General features: G+C 34.5%; 2 protein-coding genes across 2 annotated transcripts; both read right to left on the bottom strand.

The window, feature by feature from the left end:
* Positions 1-2,044: 2,044 nt before the first annotated feature.
* On the bottom strand, positions 2,045-3,037 carry LOC116100699 (olfactory receptor 51G2-like). Its single transcript, XM_031384433.1, has one exon. The coding sequence runs from the start codon at positions 2,984-2,986 to the stop codon at positions 2,045-2,047; it is 942 nt and encodes a 313-aa protein (XP_031240293.1). The 5' UTR covers positions 2,987-3,037.
* A 9,632-nt stretch (positions 3,038-12,669) lies between these two features.
* Positions 12,670-13,617, bottom strand: LOC116101313 (olfactory receptor 51L1). Its single transcript, XM_031384908.1, has one exon. It carries the CDS (start codon positions 13,615-13,617, stop codon positions 12,670-12,672), a length of 948 nt encoding a protein of 315 aa, XP_031240768.1.
* Between the last annotated feature and the right edge of the window lie 4,524 nt (positions 13,618-18,141).

The following is an 18,141-nucleotide window of genomic DNA, read 5'->3' as shown; positions in this document are numbered from 1 at the left end:
CTACAATTCATTTTTTGGTGCAGCAGAACTGTCAACTCCCAGCTTAGCTAAAATGGAGGTAAAATCCTTTGGTGATGTGAAGGTCATTGAAATACACCCTTATTACAATGAAACTCAGTGTCTAAAAATTGTTCTTATTTTGGCCTTGTACTTACAGTAAGAGCCAAGATTTTAAACTCTACTAAATACAAAACAAATAAAAAGACTTTATATATTCATGTTCATTTAAGAAAATACTACTAGTGATGTATTGTTTTTAAGTATACAGTTAATATGTTTGCAGTTATTTAAAATTTATGTTGAGAAAAATGTATTTTCACTATTGCTGTAGACAAGCATCTACATAAGACTGTTAAATTGATTGTTGTTTTATATCAAACAACTTTTATAATACTTATTTGTATTGTTATAATATTTTATAAATTTTAAGGAATATGACAAAAAAGATATTGTAGGTATTGAAGAGGGGGTCTCTGGGAGGAACGGTGGTACAAAAGGGAAACAAGAATGTGATTCAATTCTATTTAATCAAAATATGTTTTTAAATGTTAACAAATTCAGATAAATTGAAATCATGTAACTTTTCTCATCATAATACAATAAAAGTATTAAAAAAAGAATTGGAAAGGAAAATCTTGAGGTATCACTATTTGCAGATGATATTTTAGTATACATAAGCAACCCCTAAAACTCTACCAGAGAACTCTGACAGCTGATAAATACCTTCAGCAAAGTGGTTGGATACAAAATTAACTCAAAGAAATCACTAGCCTTCCTCTACTTAAAGAATAAATGGGCTGAGAAAGAAATTAGGGAAACAATACCCTTCACAATAGCCACAAATAGTAAAAAATATCTTGGTGTAATTCTTACCAAGCAAGTGAAAGTTCTGTCTGACAAGAAGGTCAAGTTCCTGAAAAAAGAATTGTAGAAGACCTCATAAAATGGAAAGATTTAACATGTTTGTGGATTGGTAGGATTAAGACAGTAAAAATGATCATCTTGCCAGAAGTAATATACAGAATCAATGCAAAACTCATCAAAATTTCAACACTATTCTTCACAGACATGAAAAGAACAATTCTCAACTTCTTATGGAAAAACGAAAAATCCAGAATAGCCAAAACAATTCTCAACAATAAGAAAACTTCCTGGGTAATCACCATCTTTGACCTCAAGCTATATTACAGAACAATAGTAATAGAAACCACATCGTACTGGTACAGAGACAGACAGGTCAATCAATGAAATAGAATCAAAGTTCCAGACATAAACCTTTACACCTCTGGACACTTGACCTTTGACAAAGAAGCCAAAACCATGCTGTGTAAAAAAGAATCTTCAACAAAAGTTGATTGGTCTAACTGGCAGTCTTCATGTAGAAGAATGCAAATTGATTCATATTTATTACTATGCACAAAGCTCAAGTCCAAGTAGATCAAGGACCTCGACATAAAACTTGGTACAATGAATCTAATAGAAGAGAAAGTGGAAAATAGGCTCAAACATATTGGTTCAGGGGAAACAGAATGCCAATGGCTCATGGTCTAAAATAAACAATTGATAAATGGGATTTCATGAAACTGAAAAGCTTCTGTAAGGCAAGGGATAGTGTCAATAGGACAAAATGGCAGCCTACAGATTGGAAAAAGTGTTACATTTCAGTAACTCACCATTTTCTTTTAGTGACATCCACTTCCCCTTGAAAATATTTTTTCTAGATTTAACAGAATCAAAATGTTTATGCAAAATATCTTTATACTATGGAAAGTAATATAAGACATTATTGTTGATCTAAGTTTTAGGGTTTTTGTAAGAGTTGTCTTGAAATCTAAATGTCTTCAGAAATTGAGGACTTTTGTTTAAAAAGTAAATAAAGCCAAGTTTTAATTCTCTATGCTGAAAAGACAAAGATTTTCTGACACTGAGGTTTGGATCCAATATCTTAAAGGAAAACATTATTAACAACACTTACATTTAAACATTTATATAAATACTATATATAATACAGGGAAAACAAAGAATGTTTTCTAGTTTTTTTTTTCTAAACTTTATGTTTCTTTAATTTTCTCAGGATTCTGTCACGAATCTGCTTAGTCTTCACACTGTAGACAATAGGGTTCATGAGAGGAGGAACCAGTAGGTATACATTGGCCATGAGCACATGGACAATTGGAGAAGCATTCTGCCCATAGCGACGGATCATGGATAACCCAATCATTGGTGTATAGAAAGTGAGTACAGCACAGATGTGGGAAATGCAAGTGTTGAGTGCTTTTATCCTTTCTGCTTTGGAGGCTATACTCAAAACAGTGCCCAGGATGAGGATATAGGATAGGAGGAGAAGCAAAGAATCCAGTCCCATGGAGAAGATGACCACCATGAGGCCATAGATGCTGCTGACCCAGCGACTGGATACAGTTGTCTTTATGAGATCCTGGTGCAGGCAGAACGGGTAGGAGAGTATATTGATAACCCGATACTGAAGCCTCTTCAGGAGGAAGGAGGCTGGAAAGACCAGGGCTAAGGCTCTTCCAGCAATTGCCAAGCCAATTCCAACAATGACAGTATTGGTTAGAATAGCTGCATAGCGCAGAGGTTCACGAATTGCTACAAAGCGATCAAATGCCATGGCCAAGAGCACTGCTGACTCAATAATTGAGAAAACATGAATGAAGTACATCTGAACCAGACAAGCATTAAAGGGGATCTCCCGGGCTTGGAACCAAAACACACTGAACATGGTAGGTAAGGTCGTGGTGGAGAGGCCCAGGTCAGTGAGTGCCAGCATAGACAAAAAGTAATACATTGGTTGATGCAGGGAAGACTCAGTTCTGATAATGAATAAGATAGTAATATTCCCTGCAATAGAAGTGACATAAACCAAAAATATAGGGATGGAAATCAGGCCATATCTTGTTTCAAGTCCTGGAAAACCAGTCAGAAGGAATCGAGGATACAAGCTAGAATCATTGATGACAGACATTATGCTGATAAAGGACCCTTCAATCTGCAATGGAAGATATAAACATAGAAAATTAAGGTCAATTTCAGCTCTGTAATAATGAACAAAGATTGGATGTCCTACTCTGTGCTAGGTATTTTAATTACTCCTCTGCTCATTATATTTAATTAACCCTAGTATTTGCTAATCAGCCCATTAATTTATTCTTTTATTTTATTGTATATTTATTAAGAACATAATAAAGGAAATATGGTAGTATTAAAATAGGAAGGTCTGTAATAAATATCTTAAGGCTTGTGAAGCTTAAGCTTGTGAATAAGGACTATATTAAGTGTTAAATTAACTCTTCAAGCATAATTTTTTAAAACACATGGTGATATCTAAACCGAGAGGGTACCAAGTAACAAAGTGGCAGAAGTCCAAACTGAGGACAAAGGGAAAATATTGTGTTTTAAGTGTAAGCAAATGCTATAGGACCAGAGTAAATCTTCATATAAGTCCCATAGCTAAATTTAAATTTAAAAATGGATAAGAAATTTTTAAAAAGTATAACTTTAGGGTTTACTTTTACTGATTCTTCAAGAACTTGATAAGAAACAATCAACTTGAGAAGATTTATATTTGTGTCAAAGTAGAATCATATAAAATAATATAAATGTTAGCAAAATAAGAAATGGAAGAAGCTTTTAGAAGTTTATCAGTAATAAAATAGTGGTGAAAGTAATTTCTAGTAGTGAGTGCCATGAGGAATATGCAGTTGTAAAGTTCAGGCAGAGAAAAATGGAGATGGAGAATACAGACCATCATGAAGTTTACAAATCTAGGACAGCTTACTTATTTTATTGAATTTTGCCATTTGTTAAAATAAACAGAATGAAAGACCCCTATAGAAACTTGGGTAAACAAGTGAGCAAGATAAACACAGTTATGATAAACGTGAGGTGTACATGCCACTAAGAATTGGTATGCTTACTGTGCCAAAAGAGGAATTTGTAATGCCTCATAGAGGAAGCGTGGGAAGACACTTCACGGACAAATAGAAAGGACATAAGCGTGGGAATGCAGTGTCCGGTTGCAAGAGGAGTTGCGAGCTTCCTGAGCACTAGGCAGAGTTATCCACTGATTGGGTATGCTAGGCACTTAGCATAAACAAACTTTTATTTACAAAGAATATTCTACGTTAAAGTTCTACATCAAAATTCCTATTATCCATTTACCAAGTTTTGCTCTTCTATCAACAGAATCATACTGCAATTTTCTCTGACTAATTTAATTATAAAATAACTGAGTATGTAATTCTCTACAGAGATAACACAAGTTTTTTATGGTGATGGTAATATTCTTCCTTTTAAGATAGAAAAAAAATAAAGAAAAGGATGTATGTGCATATTATCTTTTACACTGTGGTCTAAGTGCTATAATAACATTACATCTTAGGGAATACTGCTTCTTATACATTACCTTTACTTCCCTTGGACTACTTCATTACTGAGTAATAAGGATCTTTTTGGCACCCAAGATTATTTTCTTTCTTCCTTATAAACACCCTCAGTAGTTTGAGTTTTCTTTAGTCTCCTTCTCAGAGGGGCACACCAAGGTTGATGTCTTAGGTAACTCTCTTACTCCTTAGAAATGTTCCCAACTAAGAGGATTCAGTCTTAAATCATTTTGGTTACAAACATGAGTACTTGCTTTCAGTGGCTACCCATCTAGAATCAGGGCAAGTCAGATGGCAATTGTAATCTACTGATTAAAACCATTAGACAAATAGAACACTAAACTTCCTTGAACATAAAAATAAAGTAGTATTTCTTCTGGTCTGTCTAGGCTGGTGCCCTGAGCAGACCTTGGGCTCATGCTCCGCAGCCAGTCCTACAACAGCCAGAGGAAGCTCCACTCCCAGGTGCTCTAACACACCGAGGATCAGAGGTGAGGAGGACACAACATCTGTCCCGGGATGTAACACGGGGAGTAACTGGGACCAGCAGGACCCAGGCACACAGAAACTCTGCCAGCCCAGTGGCTCTGGTTCCTTCTGATCTGTCTGGGCCAGCTGATGCCCTGGGTAGACTTAGGGCACAATCTCCACAGCCAGTCCCAAAACAATGAGGAACCTCCACTCCCAGGAGCTCTAACAAGCCTAGGATCACAGGATCCCAGAATCCCAGGATCACAGAGACAGCTTGAATCTAAAGAGTTCTGAAAACAGGATCACAGGAAGGGCAGGCTCCAGTCATATTTAACCAGGGCAGGTAGCACAAGAGATAACCAGATGGTGTGAGGCAAGCAAAAGAATATAAGCAACACAAACCAAGGTTACTTGGCACCATCAGAACCCAATTCTCCCACCATAGCAAGTCCTGGACACACCATCACACCAGAAAAGCAAGATTCAGATCTAAAATCACTGATCATGATGATAATACAGGACTTTAAGAAAGACATAAGTAGCACCCTCAAAGAAATACAGGAGAACACAGGTAAACAGCTAGAAGCCCTTAAAGAGGAAACACAAAAATTCCTTAAAGAACTACAGGAAAACACAATCAAACAGGTAAAGGAAAAGAACAAAACCATCCAGAATCCAAAAATGGAAATAGAAACAATAAAGAAATCAGAAAGAAAGACAACCCTGGACTTATAAAACCTAGGAAAGAGGTAAGGAGTCATAGATGCAAGCATCACCAACAGAATACAAGAGATAAAAGAGAGAATCTCAGGGACAGAAGACATCATTGAAAACATTGACACAACAGTCAAAGAAAATGCAAAAGGCAAAAAGCTCCTAACCTGGGATATCCAGGAAATCCAGGACTCAAGGAGAAGACCAAACCTAAGGATAATAGGTATAGAAGAGAGTAAAGACTCCCAATGTAATGGGCCAGTAAATATCTTCAACAAATTTATAAAAGAAAATTTTCTTAACCTAAAGAAAGAGATGCCCATGAACATACAAGAAGCCTACAGAACTCAAAATAGAGTGGACCAGAAAAGAAATTCCTCCCATCACATAATAATCAAAACACCAAATGCACTAAACAAAGAAAGAATTTTAAAAGCAGTAAGGGGAAAAGGTCAAGTAACATAAAGGCAGGCCTTTCAGAATTATACCAGACTTCTCAACAGAGACTATGAAAGCTAGAATATGCTGGGCAGATGTCATACAGACCCTAAGAGAACACAAATGCCAGCCCAGGCTACTGTACCCAGCAAAACTCTCAATTACTATAGATGGAGAAAACAAGATATTCCATGACAAAATGAAGTTTACACAATATCTTTCCACAAATCCAGCCCTACAAAGGATAATAGATGGAAAACACCAACATAAGGAGCAAAACTACACCCTAGAAGAAGTAATAAAGTAAACTTTCAACAAACCCACACAAACCTAATTCCACCTCTTACAACAAAAACAACAGGAAGTAACAATTACTTTTTCTTAATATCTTAATATGAAAATTAATAATACCAACATATCTTAATCGATTGAAATCCAAAAATATGAGAAATTAGAAATTTGTTGACTGTCATCCAATGGTCTCTCTAATTTGGTAATTGGAGAAATAGGTCCAATATTGTACAATCCATATATACTTTCACCTTATTTGTACGTGACCATGTCTTGCTGCGTACAACATAATGGTCTTGAAATCTTGCTTCTCCTATCTCAGCCTCTCTATTAGTAGTATTGTTTATTTTATGTTTTTACACTATACTATGGTTTTCAGAACAGCTTACATATTTCAAAAGTATTTATACACCCAAAATTAAATTGGGAAGGGGCTTGTAAGAGAACAACAAAGAGTGAGACTGAATGCTTTGCCTGACGTTTGTAACTATCGTATCAAGTTTGAAGAAGGACTTTATAAGTTACTCTTTCTCTGAGATGAATGCTTTTCCAAATTATCACAGCCAGTGAACCAAATTAATACCCTCACCTAATGTCTGTGCCACCCTTCAAGCAGAACCATTGTTCATTGAAACAGTTGGTGAATGACTTTATGGATAGACCATCTTAACACACACATCATTTCTTAAATGAATGTAACCTGTTCTCTGTAGGCTGAGAATAAAGTTACTCACTTAAGTCAAATAGCAGACCATAGCAGGAAGTCTGTATCCAAAAATCTTGCCTACAATTCATTTCTTGGTGCAGCAGAACTGTCAACTCTCAGCTTAGCTATGATGTAGTTAAAATCCTTTGGTGATGTGAGGGTCATTGAAGTACAGCCTTATTACAGTGAAATCCAATGTCTAAAAATTGTTCTTATTTTGGGCTTGTAACACCGTAAGAGCCCAGATTTTAAGCCCTACTAAATATAAAGCAAACAAACAAACAAAAAGATTTCATATATTTATGTTCATTTAAGAAAATACTAGTAGTGATATATTATTTTGAAATATACAGTTAAAATGTTTGGAGTTATTTGCTATTTATATTGAGAAAAACATATGTATTTTCAGTATTGCTGTAGACAAGCATCTACATAAGACTGTTAAATTAATTGTTGTTTTATATCAAACAACTTTTATAATAGTTATTTTTATTGCTATAATATTTTATAAATTTTTAAGAATATGACAAAAAAGATATTATAGGTATTGAGGACGGTTTCTGGGAGTAGTTGGGGTACAAAAGGGAAACAAGAATGTGATTTAATTCTATTTACTTAAAATATATTTGGAAATGTTAATAAATTCAGATAAATTGAAATCATGTAACTTTTCTCATCATAATGCAATAAAATTTAAATCAAAAAATAAAGTAGTATTAACTACAGAACTTTATTAATATTTATGATTCTCAAGGAAAATAAATAAAATACCACACACAGCATCTGATACTTAAATAGTTTGATCTCAAGGGAATAAAAATACTGATCAAAATGATGGATATTAATATTAAACATAGCAACCACAGTCACTGACTCAAAGACACTGTGACCAATAGTTCTAGGCAAGATCAAGTAGGATTTGTAAATGCTGATGATATTTGTAGGAGTGAGGAAAAGATGAATTCAAAGCATCATCAATCAGTACGCCACACTTTACCAGTTTTGACATTTTAATCTTTGTTTAGTATTTTACAGTCCTGTCCTTCAACAACAATGATGTCAGTACTGAATTCCAATTATAGACATACATTCTCTCACCTCACAGCTATTTTTAATAAATTTTGAGGATAATATTCTAGTAGGGTTGGGAAAGCAGATATTTCATCCCTTTCATCTGTCCCAGAGCAGTGATTTCACTTAATCTAAGATCAGCTGAGGTGCTCAACTTCCTTTCAATGTCCTATTACAGCAATATTATGCCCACTATTCTTACCTCAAAGCACAGGCACACCAGCGTCTTTAAATGCAGAAAGGCATTCACTCTGACTCAGACTGTATGAGTTTCCAGTTTATCAATCTGAGTTTATCAATCACAGGTATCTAAAGCCACTGAAGACTGGAATAAAACACACACACACATACACACACACATACACACACACACAGTGCATCCTGAGGTATAGAGATCTTTATAGAAACGCAGGTGCCTCACAACAAGGTTCAGTATCTTTGGTGACTCCACTGTCTACATAGGGTATTTCATGTCTTGAATATATATATTTGACAATATCTGAGCAGGTGCAGCATCACCACCTTGTTTCTTATTAAGGACTCTGGCCTTCTCATCCCTCTTGATTGGTACATTACCTCTAGCACATTTTTTTCTCAATAAAACCTTTGGGGATAATAATTGATGGCAAAACCATTTATCATCCTCAAGGGCAGATGGTAGACAGGTCAACCCAACCTCTCAGACTAGGAAGCAATTTAGGAGTGCCCTAAGAATCATTTGATGAAGATAAACAATGATCTTGAAACTCTATTTAAAAGTATTGTGAAAAAACCCCTTAGTCCTGAATACTATGTGTAATTCACTATATCAAATACTTGACTAAGGCATATAACCTGAGAGATTATTTCTCAGTGATTATTGTGAAGCAAGCATAAGCTGATATACAAAGAAAAGCATAATACATGAAAATAATCATTCATGAACACAATGAATTTATTATAAAATTTAAACCAAATTATCATAAATATAATCTGCAAAACACACACACACATGCATACTGCTTCTTTTGTATTTGATTCAGTCATCAAAACTCTTTAATGTTAAACCCAAACTAACTTACTATTACATTGTAAGAAAAGGGTCACTTTTTAATATAAATTGAGAAAAATATTTTGCTATATTTAAAATTAATAGCAATATAAAATATATTAAACTCAAAATTAAAGATAATTTTTCACACAATTAAGTTCAAAAATATAATAAATATCAACCTTACTTAGGAAATATAATAGTAAGATAATATCCCCAAAGATAAAAGATGATAATAATATTAACTATGTTCAGATCTAAAATCTATACAGTATTATTCAATATAAATTGATGATAAAAAACAGAAATTCAAAGGAAAATAACTATTATTATTCACAGGCAATAGTAACGAACTATTTGCAAATGAAAAAAATCTTAATGAAATCTTAATGATTTATTTATTTATTATATGTAAATACACTGTAGCTGTTTTCAGACACCCCAGAAGAGGGCATCAGATCTCATTACGGAGGGTTGTGAGCCAACATGTAGTTGGTGGGATTATAACTCAGGACCTTCAGAAGAGTAGTCAGTGCTCTTAACTGTTGAGCCATCTCTCCAGTCCCATAAAATCTTAATGAAAAGTCAGGAAAACAAGTAAGTTAACTCATCGGGGTTAGGAACTTACAAGTTTTATTTCTAAATCCATTTCCTAGTGTCAGTAAGAAGAAAATGAAACCTCAGCTACATTGTGTATTCTGGCCTCAAAACTACAGAGGAAGAGAAACTAATAAAGGATTGACCAGACACTAACACTTATAACTTTAAATTTTATTGACATACATTTAAGACTATTTTTAAAATTAAGAGATATATTATACTACAGATTAGATAATATAATATTGTAAGAATAGTTAATCACTACAAATCCATTATAAGCTCAAACTGTTTAAAAGAAAAACACACAGAAAACATAAACACCAAAAAATAGTAGTGCTGAATTGTTGAGTTGACACCACCTATAGTACTATTAAATTTAAGCAAATACAAAAACAATTATTGTAGCAGTACAGAGAGACCAGAATTATTTTCACAAGTATACTTACATTGCACAACACATCATTGAGATTCAAGATTAATGCTTAATTAGACAGTTAATTCTTTTGGAACCATGCCTTGATCTTATCTTACCCTGAACAAAAGTAAATTCTACATAAGTTGTATATCCTAACATGAAAAGAAGGTCATAAAATTTCAAAAATCACATAGAAGAACATGAATGACAGCAGCACTAAGCATACAAGTTACCTATATCTCTCTCACTTCAAGCATGCCCTCCACTGCCTACACTACAAGAATATAGCTGAATTCAGTGAAGAATTTTTCCTCTGGGAGTACCACGATGCTAACATTGGTCAATAGAGAATGTTAAAGAGAGTGTAGGTGAAAGTCTTTTACATTTCTGTTTGACTTCGCTTCTACTACACAGAGACCCAAGACGAGCATAGCAGACATTCCTTGACATTCCCTCCAATTTCAACTTTAGGTAAAGTTGAAAGCAAGCATAAAGCTTAGGTAAAGATGATAATAATATTAACTATGTTCAGCTCTAAAATCTATACAGTATTATTCAATATAAATAGATGATAAAAAAACAGAAATCCAAAGGAAAATAACTATTATTATTCACAGGCAATAGTAACGAACTATTTGCAAATGAAAAAAATCTTAATGAAATCTTAATGATTTATTTATTTATTATATGTAAATACACTGTAGCTGTTTTCAGACACCCCAGAAGAGGGCATCAGATCTCATTACGGATGGTTGTGAGCCAACATGTAGTTAGTTGGTGGGATGGTTGGCTCAGCTCTTTATGAATCAGGCAGTCACTGCTGGATTTGGCATCTCAACTACAATCACTCTGCACACTAGAAGGCTTGTTTCCAATTTAGTAGTCAATGTTGTCTTCTCTTCCCATCCATGCTTTGAGAGGGATCAGTTTGCCATTCTCTGCTGTTTTCCTACTTGGTGGTTCCTTCATCATGGTCCTGAAGGCAGTTCTGGGTTACAAACAGTGGATAATCTATTCCCCACAGGGATATTTGTTTTGTTTTCTTTTCTTTTCTTTTCTTTTTCTCAAAGCAATTTGTGTAAACTTTTTGGGTATGGAGTGGGTAGAATGAACTCAAAGCTATTATTTATCCTTCTTTGGATAACCAATCTCCTTTAATACTAATGTACTCTTTAGACTTATATTTATCCCCCATATGCTTAATCCCTGCAACGGTAATAGTTGAGATGAATGAATATTTCCCAACATTGTGAAAAATACAATATAGTTACTGTCTCTAAATTGGACCCCCAAATAACATAATAAACTGGTATGTATTTCTTTTCTTTTTTTTTTCTTCCTTCCTCTTTCTTTTTTGTTAGTTTGTTCAGTTTTGTTTTGTTTTGTTTTGTTTTAAAGCAGAGTAGGACTTCTGTGTAGCTCTAGCTGTCTAAGAACTCACTCTGTAGACCAGGCTTACCTGGAACTCCTACCCCTGCCTACCAAGTTCCGGGATTAAAGGAATGCACCACCATGCCCACCTTAGATATTTCTCAAAGTTTATTAAAAGTAAAACAAATTTATATATTAACCTTTATTTAAAATTAAGAATTCAAAATATTATTAGATTTATTTACTTACTGATTTCAGACAGTGTATTTAACCCACAACTCCACTGGATTCTCCCTGCCTTTGCCCTGCTGTCATGGGGTTATAGGCAAGGCTGGCCATGCCCAGAATCTAACTCAATTCCTCATGCTCTTTAAAACCCTAGCTCTCCTTCATCAATCAGGCTTTTATACTGCACTGTTGTTTACATATCCACAGTATTTAAATAAATGGCTACCAAAATACATATTTCATTTATGCCCATATATTTCTTGGGTTACAAAATTAGAGCTAAAATTCACATTTGTGTTTTCTGATTTGGGGAAGACTAGAAGCATAATGCTTTGTTAATGGGCAATTATGGTCCCATGTTCAAAAAGTACACAACTCAACTGAGAATAAAGTAAATATATATGTGAAATAATAAAATATTACCCATAAAGGCTAGCATCATAGTGAAGACAATAAAGGAATCAATTATCTACAATAAAGTAATTGAAAATACAATATGAAGACCTTACAGACTTGTAAAATAAAATAAAAAGAAAATAAGAGTATTGTCAAGTGAAATTGATTTCTCAATTTTTATCATTGTTAACTGTTAAATCTATTTTTCATAAGGAATGTTACTATAAAGTTTTATAATGTAACAATTATATAGTTTTTCAAAAATTGAATTCTCATTACATGTGCTTTCTATTATTAAATCTCATAATAATCTTAGGTACAGTAAAAGGCCATAGTAATTATCACAATTTGGTCATGAGAACCTAAGTGATATAATGACTAAAATTAATTGAGACTACATACTTAGAAGGTAAAATAAATAGTTTATTCTATTTTAGCCAGATATGACCCAAGAACTATAGTATATATTTTGCATTTAATAAAACAAACATCTTTATTAATATTTCCCAGGGCAAAATCTAAGGATATGAGTAACTTAAATCCTTCTACTTAACCTAAACTTGCGAAGAATTCCTAAACGAATCTGTTTTGTCCTCACACTGTAGACAACTGGGTTAAGCACTGGGGGGAGAAGCAGGTAGATGTCAGCCATGAGGATGTGGACTATGGGAGAGAGATGTTTCCCGAAGCGATGGACCATTGACACCCCAATTACTGGTACAAAGAAGATGAGCACCACACAGACATGGGAAACACAGGTGTTCAGAGCCTTTAGTCGCTCTTCACGGGATGCAATACTCAGCACTGCATTCAGAATGAGAACATAAGAAATAAGTATGAAGACTGAATCCACACCTAGTGTAGCAATAACTACACATAGTCCGTAGACACTGTTGATCCTGGCATCAGAGCAGGACAGCCTCAGAACATCTTGGTGTAAGCAGAAGGCATGGGAGAGGGCATTGATGTGGCAATAGTGATAGCGTCTCAGTAGCAAAGGTGTAGGCAGAACAACTCCCATGCTTCGGAGCAAGCAGGCCATACCAATCTTGCCAATCACACTGTTGGTGAGGATGGAGGAATAGTGGAGTGGACGGCAGATTGCTATGAAACGGTCAAAGGCCATAGCCAGAAGCACTGAGGACTCCAGAAATGTGAATGTGTGGATGAAGAACAACTGAGCATAGCAAGCACTAGCCTGTATCTCTCGGACATCTAACCACAGCACAGTCAGCACTGTGGGAAGTGTAGACATGGACATACCTAGGTCAGTCAGTGCCAAGATGGACAGGAAGTAGTACATGGGCTGATGGAGTGAGGACTCTACCCAAATAACAGAGAGAATGGTTACATTACCAGCGAAGGCTACCAAATAGGCAAGGCAGAAGGGCACTGAGAGCCAAAGATGGACATACTCCAATCCAGGAAAACCCTTCAGGATAAATATGGGCTCTGTAACATCACTCCTATTCCAGGCAAGCATGGTGAGCCTCAAGTGGCTTGACAGACTCTTCTTTATTGCTCAGTCAAATCTGTATCAGAACAAAAAACACAACTAGGGCGAAAATATGCATCCCCTCTATGCTCACCTTGGAAGACAGAAGAATTTGACAGTGGTTATTATGTAAGAAATGTTTCCTCAAATTATGGAATGTCAAGAGTATGTGCCCAATAAATATAATCATTTATGACAAATAACTTGACAGATCTTCATCGAAACATGAGAAAAATATATGACACAGAAAAGTACATAACGTTTTACTCTAAAATATGACAGAAGTAGAGAAAAATCAGAGTAAAAGCATAGGATATTTTACAAACTTCCTCAGAAATGCTCTTGGCTCAATTGGTGATTCCTCTTAGGCTGCAACCATGAAACTGAACTTACCCCCATGACATCTGCACATGTCTTCAAAGGTCTTTATTCCACATCATAGCTTAATCACAGAAATCCTTCTGATGGTGGCTTTCTGTATGTTCTCTCACAAAAAAATAAATAAATAAAAAAGCAATATATTTAACACCATTGTTTATCATGCCTTAAAATATTAAAGGAGAATATGCCAGTTTACAGGTATTTATTTTTTGTAAAGAGAGGCAGAGGGACAGAGAGAGAGAGTGGCAGAGAAACTGAGAGTGTCTAAAAGAGCAAGCCTAGAACATTGCACGTGCTAAGCAAAGAGCTAATGAGCTACACTTTCCAGCACTTAAGATTTCTTAATTCACTATTTTCTCTTTCAGAAGACTGTTTATAACTTTTAACAGAGCGGTCAATATAAACATACAGTGTTATATTTTCACTTACTGGGAACACAGAGGAGCCTGTAGATACAGCGGCAGTTCAGTGGCTGCCTTTTTTCTCCTTACAGGTGCTGCCTCTCACTTGGGTGAATCAGCCTGACCTAAAGGGAAAACTGCTCCAAATGAAGCCTTAGCGTTCTATAACGTGACTGCAATTGTTCAACAGTGATGCTGTATTATCCTGGTTATATTTTGTTTAAAGATTATCTAATTATATTTCATTAAATGTTCACATTTGTTTTTAATTTTCTCTCTAATCTACCATGTGACAACAAAGGACTTAGGAATGCCACCTGTACTTCCAAATAGAATTTAAGTTATAATCTACCTGTCTCTCTCATGATAAAAATTTCTCTAGTTTTTGCAGAGTCAAGTTTTCCCACATCTTCTGTGTTAGAATGAGCCCTGAGTAGAAAAACTGTGCTTCCTCTGGGCCTGTGGGCTTTACTAAAGCAATCACTCCCCTGCTAAGCAGAGTATTTACTTTTCTTACCCACAAAGAAAATTATTTCTACTAAAGTCTCTGACATTATTTTCCTCACTCAGAATGCTTTCTGTATTTCATTTACCAATTGAGCTTATGAAAACAATCTAGACATTAGCATCAACATATGTAGCACAAACAACAAATGTACAAATATGTTCATATACACAGGCAAACATGTACACACACAGAGCTAGTGTTTTAGACACAATGGGAAATTTTCTCTTATTCCTTGCCAGGACATTATTCTATGCAAAATTTTTCAATCTAAATACAAATCTTTTTTTCTTCAATTTTCAGATATTTCTGTAAATAAGATGGGTTATGATTTTGTAATTGTCTTGCTACTGCTAGAATCTCTTTTATGGTGATTTTAATGTTTGGAAATTTTTAGTTACAGGGTTATTCATATACTGAACCAAAGAATATAACAAACATTAATATCCTTCTTTATACTTTAAAATTTTTCTGGTCATGTATTTAAAGCATGCAGCACATTGTATTTCATGTGTGTATGTATAAATGATTATTAGATACAAGAAAAATATCCTATCACCTTCTTCATATAACATTTTTTGGATGTACACATATGTGGTAAGAGCACCTAAGTTCTATTCACCAATCAACTAAATTTGTATAAATCAGTGCATTATTTATTTTAGTTATCAGGTTGTTAGATTTCTATTCTTAGGCAAGTTTCATCTTTGACTCATTTTTTCCCATTTCATATCCTTGGCTTTCTGTATTAGTTGGTATTCCACTCTGTATAGTTTTGATTTATCATTCATCCATCACTCAGTATGCTATCTGCCATGCTTTTCACTAGCCTTGATCTCTCTACAGTTGCCCTTTCTAGACTCATTTTGATCTATTTGCAGGTCATTGATTTGGTTGATTTGGGAAGTTGAGTGTAGTTAAATTACACTGAGACTGAGAAATAATCGAAAACCACTGGTAGTAACGTCCACTGCTAATGACAGAGGCAAAGGGAAACCACTCATGTTACACAGTAACCTCATTACAATTAAGGGAAAACTCCTGAGGACAAGATGCAGTCTTCCCATCATAACTGTGGTCCTCAAAACACTTGTCAAATGGCAAGTTTGTCTGAAATTGCCAAAAGAAGGGGTTGGGGAACATGATGATGTGTTTCTCATTTCACAATTGACACCCCTTGCCAAAATTACACAAATGCTTTCTAATAAATTTTGTCTCTGGAAGTATATGTTAATACATAATATGCTAAAAAACCCTCCCAATATTTATTTGTAATTGAAAATCAACACTTACCTGAAGTTTACGCATAAGACGATTGGATCATCAGAAAATTTCAGTAAGCCACAAATAGCCCATTTCCCAAATGATTAATAGTTGTGTTATTTCTTTCTGACTAAACTTTACTGCTGTAGATATAAAGTCATATTCTCTTTTTGTTTCTATTTCTGTTTCTTCCTCTTTGTCTCTTTTTACTTACTTTTAAATGTCCTATTTGTCTCTCTTTCCCATTGCTATTGCTATTTCAGTTTTATCTAAACCTATGTCTTTTCAGCATGTAATTCTGTTTTTCTATTTATTCTTTGCCTTTGTCTCTGCATTTTTCCTTGTATTTCTGTTTTAGATCTTGGTATCTTTGGTTTTTAACCCTCACCTAAAATGAGTTAAGTCTGCACTGATCGCAGATGCTCTTTGATTTTGGGAGTCTTAAGGCTTGTTATTTATCCTTCTGCCTCTATAAATGTTCCTCATCTCTCCTGGGGTAGAACACAGGGGATTGTTTTTAAAATCTGCTAGATTCTCAGAAGGGAAATGATGCACACAGCCTTTGACCCTCAGTTAGAGAACAAAACTGCAGTCCTTGGAATGTATTCCTACTGCCATCTATGGTTCCTGCTCCTTCCTTCATATGTAGTAGTTTCTTTGCTTTTTACATTTTTCAAATAAGCTCAATAAGGTAAGTTCATTAAAAGTTTATTTTTTAATTTTTAAATTAAATTTTAAATATTTATTTTAAGTAAAATATAATTGTAGCATTTTCTTAGTCCAACTCCTCTCTCCAGCCCTTCCCATGCTCCCTCAATTCTTTCTCATACTTTGACCTCTTTTTCTTTAATTATTACTGATATGTGTGTGTGTGTACATATATATGCTTAGTTAAGCATACATGTATATACATGCTGTTATAAAAAATTTTTATTCACACATATAACACAAAGACACAAATACACAAATGTAGCCTTTTGAGTTCATTAGTATAGCTTATACATGTATTTTTTTTATATATTTTATGTATGACCATTTGGTATCAGCTAAATAATTAGGGAGCTCACCTGTGAGGAAGACTCTCTCTAGTCAGCATCATTACTTGCTTGTCACGCTTCATCTAGGAATGAGGTCTTGTGATATTTCCCCTGTCAACATGGGCATGTCAATTGGTGTTGGTCTCTCTTGAGGTCTTCTTTGGGCAAGTATAAGATTTCACAATGTAGGTTCCCATCCTATCTAGAAGATATAATCCTACAGAAGAATTCCTGGTTCTCCAGTAAAGAACAAAAATACAACAAAACAAATTCAGCAGGTTACATTTATATAAATTGTACATACACATACATTGTGTGTGGCAGGAAGTGAGGATGTCACTGTCTGTGTGTGTACCAAATATAATCATTCATGTTCACTTTCACGGTGCTTAGCTCAGATCACGGCCTCTCAGCACATTCTTGGCTTGCTTCCATTCTCATCCCGAGTCTTCATGTCTCCATAAGTCCCAGAAATACTTTATAATTCATACCAAGATTTAAAATGCATAATTTTATTAAGAATATATGTGAATATGGAGAAATGTCACATATAGATCAGATATTTCAATACAAGACCAGGGACTTTGATGTACTAAAGTTTTCCATTTTTCTCAGTAATTTTAAATGTTTAAGCATAGAAATTGCATGTCCTAAATTAGATTCATCCTTAAGTATTTTACATTAATTTTTAATAAGATAAATAACCTTATACATTTTTTCCAATACCTTAATAAGTAAGTGTAAAAATAAATATAGTATGTAATAGCTTTCTTTCTGGAAGAAACTGTGTATTGAAGTGCTTTAATATTTTAGTTTTGAAATTCTATAATTAAAGTATCTCTCTCTCTTCCTATCTCCTTTTCAAATATCCCCATATACTTCTTGCTTCTTTCAAATTCATAGCCTTATATTTCATTATATATAT

The sequence above is a fragment of the Mastomys coucha genome, unplaced genomic scaffold (genome assembly GCF_008632895.1).
Source record: "Mastomys coucha isolate ucsf_1 unplaced genomic scaffold, UCSF_Mcou_1 pScaffold21, whole genome shotgun sequence".
Lineage (NCBI taxonomy): Eukaryota > Metazoa > Chordata > Mammalia > Rodentia > Muridae > Mastomys > Mastomys coucha.
The sequence above is the reverse complement of the archived record's forward strand: the minus strand, read 5'-3'. Positions and strand labels throughout refer to the sequence as shown.

Excerpts from the sequence above, each read along its gene's own strand:
- LOC116100699 (XM_031384433.1), bottom strand. The coding sequence starts at position 2,986 with ATGTCTGTCATCAATGATTCTAGCTTGTATCCTCGATTCCTTCTGACT.
- LOC116101313 (XM_031384908.1), bottom strand. The coding sequence starts at position 13,617 with ATGCTTGCCTGGAATAGGAGTGATGTTACAGAGCCCATATTTATCCTG.